The 5,406-nt window shown below is 46.2% G+C and overlaps 1 protein-coding gene across 1 annotated transcript in view; it reads left to right on the top strand.

The window, feature by feature from the left end:
- Nucleotides 1–5,406, top strand: part of Tmem39b (transmembrane protein 39B) — a 22,553-nt gene that overhangs the window by 12,847 nt on the left and 4,300 nt on the right. The window contains exon 7 of the mRNA XM_021201207.2: nucleotides 334–521. Within this exon, the coding sequence (XP_021056866.1) occupies nucleotides 334–521 (188 nt within the window). The remainder of the gene's footprint in view (nucleotides 1–333; nucleotides 522–5,406) is intronic.

Below are 5,406 nucleotides of genomic sequence, written 5' to 3'. Positions count from 1 at the left end.
TTTTTTTTTTTTAAGATTTATTTATTTATTATATGTAAGTACACTGTAGCTGTCTTCAGACACTCCAGAAGAGGGAGTCAGATCTCATTACGGATGTTTATGCGCTACCATGTGGTTGCTGGGATTTGAACTCCGGACCTTCAGAAGAGCAGTCGGGTGCTCTTACCCACTGAGCCATCTCACCAGCCCCCAAGCTGTTCTTTTGCAGTCTGTAATTGTTGGTTTCAGGTGGTCTTGAAGTCTAGTACTATCCTTCTAGGTAGACTCAGGGAGGGGAGCGAGAGTAGGCCACTGTGGACATCCTGAGCCTGACCCACCTCCTGCTCTCCCCAGAATACACATTACTATGACAAGCGCTGGTCCTGTGAGCTCTTCCTGCTGGTATCCATCAGTACCTCCGTGATCCTCATGCAGCACCTGCTCCCTGCCAGCTACTGTGACTTGCTGCACAAGGCCGCCGCCCACCTGGGCTGCTGGCAGAAAGTGGACCCAGCTCTGTGCTCCAATGTGCTGCAGCACCCGTGAGTCACCCCACCCTACTCTGCCTAAGCCAGCCCAGTTTCCCCAGGCAGGGTATGGAGTCACTTGCCCTCCTGCTCCTTCACTCGTTCAGTTGGCCAGCAGACTTGTCTTACATAGTCGGACACTTGTCCAGAGGATGGGGGAGGCTCTGGGTAGACCTGCTGTTGGTCTCTGGGGAGCTTGCACGTGTACCAGCTGTGGGAGAGGGACAGGTGATTTCGCCCAGCCATCTACCCGTCTCATTAGCTCTGTCGTCCACTCATGCGTGCAGTCACTCCTCACTCCTGTCATGTGCTCACAGAGTTCCTCAACCATTACGCTTTCCATTCCTTCAGGATTCACTCTCTCCAGCCTGGGGCTCTGGGTCAGGCAGAGTAGCTTGCTCTTTGACCTATAAGCTATAGGGTACTTTAAACAGTAGAAAGAACCTTCCAGTATATGCTAGTCAAGACCTCAGTCAGAACAAGAGTGGTTGGTTCTCTGTTGGCTCATAGTAGACCCTGTCGAGGGAGGGAGAGCTACAGACTGGAGTGAACTCCTTAATAGGTTCGAATAGTGATGGGAGAAGTTAGCCATGTAAAAGTTAGTTCAGATGAGTGAATCAGAAGGCCTAGCTACTGAGCAGAAGTTCACATCTCCCCTGCACAGGAGCCCTGAGGTGCTGGGCGGACCCTCCTTTAGCCTCTTCTTTCTTTGCCTGACGCCTGTATAACTCTTCAGCCAAATCCTTTCCCTGATTATACCAATTGAAGGTTCTCATATCTGAGTCAGAAGCCAGCCAAGAGGAGGCCTCTTGCTTGTCAAGACCCCAGTCAGAACAAGAGTGTTGAGGGAGGCCAAGCAGACTGAAAGCCTGAGTGAAGAGCTCAGAGCCCAAGTGCCCTTGAGTGTTGCTACCTTCAATCCTGGTCCTTCCCAGGCTGTTGAGGAGACTCTGAGAGAAACCACTGACCTTTGTGAAGTGGCTCTGCTCAGCCTCAGGCACTGGAGGAGGGGTGGGCGGAAGAGTATAAGAATAGAATGCAGCTGGACAGGGTGGGGCACGCCTTTAGCACTCAGGCAGAAGGAAGTGCATCTCTGAGTTCAAAACCAACCTGGTCTACAGAGTGAGTTCCAGGACAGCCAGGGCTACACAGAGAAACCCTGTCTCAAGAACTCAAGAAAGAAAGGAGTCTGCACCTCGCTCAGGCCTCTGACTAAGATCACACACAGCCTTTGCAAAGCGTCCAGGCTGAGGAGCTGGGGCCCAGGAACCCGGGAGCCCTTCAGCCCTTCTTTTCTCCTGCATCCTAACACATTGCCTCTTGCCAGAGCCGGTCTCTCTGGGTTCTCATAGGCTTTATGCACTTCCATGTCTAGCCTCTCCCCATGATGCACTGGAATGTTCTTTCTAGCCTCTCTTATTTCCTGACCACCCAGAAGAGCCAGGTGCCCCGCCCCGCCCTGCCCATACTAAGCTCTCTTCCTTGTGTTGCTTTGTCTCCCACTGCTCATCCCAGGACTAAATGCCTCTGGAAACCGTGCCTCTTGCCTGTGTAGCGCTCATCTCTCTCACCTCTCCATCAGAGCGCCTGCCTGGGGTCTGTGGACATTTTATTTTCATTGTTTACATTGGTTTATTCTATGGTTATGAGTGTTTTGACTGCATGCCTGGTGACCACAGAGGTCAGAAGAGGCTGTCAAAACTACCTAGCACTGGAGTTACAGGTGGTTGTGAGCCACCTCATGGGTGCTGAGAATTGAACCCAGGCCCTCTGCAAGAAGCAGCAGTGTCCTTAACTTCTGAGCCGTTTCTCTAGCCCTGTCAACTTTTTAAAGGTAAAATCTACAAAAACTAAAATATACTATGCAAACTACAAATTTTATAATTCTTTCGGGATTTTTTGGTTTATTTTGTTTTTTCAGTGTTTAGATTTTTTTGTTTGTTTTTTTTTTAGACAGGGTTTCTCTGTATAGCCCTAGTTTTCTTAGAACCTCTTCTATAGACCAGGTTGGGCTCAAACTCAGAGATCTGCCTGCCTCAACCTCCCAAGAGCTGGAGTTAAAGGTGTGCAACACCATGCCCAATTCTATGGCTGGACTTTCTGCAGATTCTGCAAGAAGTTAAATAGTGACATGGAGACTTCTCATATAGTTTAACACTTAGGCCTTTTGCTGGAGCAGTCTCCTAGCTACCATTTAAACTTAGCCAGACTATTCTAGCCTGTAACCTGACCCACCGTGGGGCTAGTTCTTTACCTCCCTGATCTGCTCCAGTTCAGTCCATGCCTGTTCCCCTCTGTGTCCGTGTGTGTGTGTGTGTGTGTGTGTGTGTGTGTGTGTGTGTGTGTGTGTGTGTATGTGTGTATGTGTGTGTGCTGTTCATGTACACCAGAAGAGGGCATCAGATCCCATTACAGATGGTTGTGAGCCACCATTGGTTGCTGGGGATTGAACTCAAGACCCGTGCAAGGACAGTCAGTGCTCTGAACCGCTGAGCCATCTCTCTAGACCCACAGCTCCCGCTGTATCCACTTTTGATTCTCCCTTCTGCTTGCATCCCCAGAGTCACTCTGCCTAGAAGGTCTGCCCTCAGACTTTCTGCCCCAGCTATTGACCAATAGCTCTTTATCACAAGCAGTCGGCATTGAGACAACACCTGTTACGTCTCTTTTAGGCAAATTCGGAAGGACAAACATTACCAGATAGAAAACACACAAAAAAAAAGAAAACACAAAAATAAAAAATATAAACTAGAAAGCCCGCTGATGACAGTATAAAATGCTGCCATGGCTGAGCTCTCTACCAGTACAAAGTCAACCCCTGAGGTAGAGAGACACACCTGAAGAGAATTCGAGGAAGGTCATCGCAGCGTCTCCCCCTTCTAGTTCCAGAAAGAACCTGATTTCTAACATCAGTAAGCTACATACAATAACAGCTGTGAGATCTCTCAGGTGAGAAGGACATTCTCAGTGTCTAGTCCATCTGCGTCTGACAGCCTTGGAGACTCCAGAGTCTGCATTAACACATGAGAATAGCAAATAGCTCTGATTTTTTTTATGTGCATTTTTTCTACATTTATTATGCCTATATGAGGGCATCAGGTCTTTGAGTTACAGACAGGTGTGAACGGCCATGTGGGAGCCCAGAATTGAACCCAGGTCCTCTGGAAGAGAAGAGCAGTCAGTGCTCTTAACCACTGAGCCATCTCTCCAGCCCCTATAGTTCTGATATATATATTTTTAAAAGATTTATGTTATATATATATATGAGTACACCATTGTTCTCTTCATACACACCAGAAGAGGGCATCAGATCCCATTACAGATGGTTGTGAGCCATCATGTGGTTGCTGGGAATTGAACTCGGGACCTTTGGAAGAGCAGTCAGTGTTCTTAACCGCTGAGCCATCTCTCCAGCCTTAGCTTTGATTTTTTTTTTTTTTTCTTGATTTTTTGAGGCAGGGTTTCTCTGTGTAGTCCTGGCTGTCCTCAAACTCAGAAATCTGCCTGCCTCTGCCTCCCAAGTGCTGGGATTAAAGGCGTGTGCCACCCTAACTCTGATTTTTTAAACTGAAGCATATGGGCTTTGAGTTACTTTACTCGTATCTCTTGACTTATATTCTGTCATTCCTAATTTATTAGCATCGGTATAAATGGCAGAATTCTGATTTAAATGTTTTGTAAGTTTTGTTGTATTGTTTACAATTTAGCATTCCATCTTTCAGCCCTGTATTTATCTGAGTTTATTCTATTCTGCTTTTTCTTAGAGAGGACATAGAAAATTATCACCATTACTGAATATATTATGCTTGTTTCCATGCTGATGATTAAATAAAACTAGACAGGTCCAATGCCCTCTGCCATAGTGGTTTTCTTTTCTTTTCTTTTTTCTTTTTTCTTTTTTTTAAGATTTATTTAGTGTATGTATGTGAGTACACTGTCACTGTCTTCAGACACACCAGAAGAGGCCATCAGATCCCATTACAGATGGTTATGAGCCACCCTGTGGTTGCTGGGAATTGAACTCAGAACCTCAGGAAGAGCAGTCGGTGCTCTTAACCTCTGAGCCATCTCTCCAGCCTGTGTTTTACATTATTTAATACAGAAAATATTTTCCTTTTTAATCTCCCTAACTTCCTCCTTCCCCTGGATAGTTCTTTCTTATATAAACATAATATCTCTTCTATGACTGTTTATACTCAGTTTCTTTCCTTTCTTTAGTGTCTATTCACTTATAGAACATTTCTACCTATTTCTCTTTTACCAGTTCCAAACATATTTACCTCAGTCCTATGCTTCTTTAAACTCTGTCCTTTAGGGATCGCCTGTTTTGAGCAAACATTACAGGTTCTTAGGTCCTCAGCCCAGGATCACTCCCAGCTCCTCTCCTCAGCTGTGGGTGCTCTGCAGCCCCATCTACCAACTCAGGGCTTGTAGTCAGGCTGGCCGCTCCTGCCAGCCTTCTTCTCCCTCTGCCCAGTGAGGCCAGCCTCCCTCAGCCATTCTGAAGACACATGCACTCACGAGCACACACCACACACACACACACACACACACACACACACACACACACACACACATCCTTTATTTCACTATATCTTAGTTTTTCCTTTTCTAGAACTTTATACAAAGGAAGTCAGAGATTGACACTCCTGTGTCCAGCTTCTTAAATTCAGTGTTGTATCTCTGAGGGTTATCCTTGTGATTGTATGTTTTTAAGTGAACCAGTGAAGAAGCAGGAATATAGTTACATGAGAGTTACTGATGGCTTTAGGTCTGTTTCTGGCCCAGACCCTCTCTCTCTCTCTCTCTCTCTCTCTCTCTCTCTCTCTCTCTCTCTCTCTCTCTTTCTCTCTCATTGTTGTTGTTATTGTTGGACTTATTATTATTATCATCATATTAT

Source organism: Mus pahari, chromosome 6, assembly GCF_900095145.1.
Source record: "Mus pahari chromosome 6, PAHARI_EIJ_v1.1, whole genome shotgun sequence".
Taxonomy (NCBI): domain Eukaryota; kingdom Metazoa; phylum Chordata; class Mammalia; order Rodentia; family Muridae; genus Mus; species Mus pahari.
This window is presented reverse-complemented; position numbering and strand designations above follow the sequence as displayed.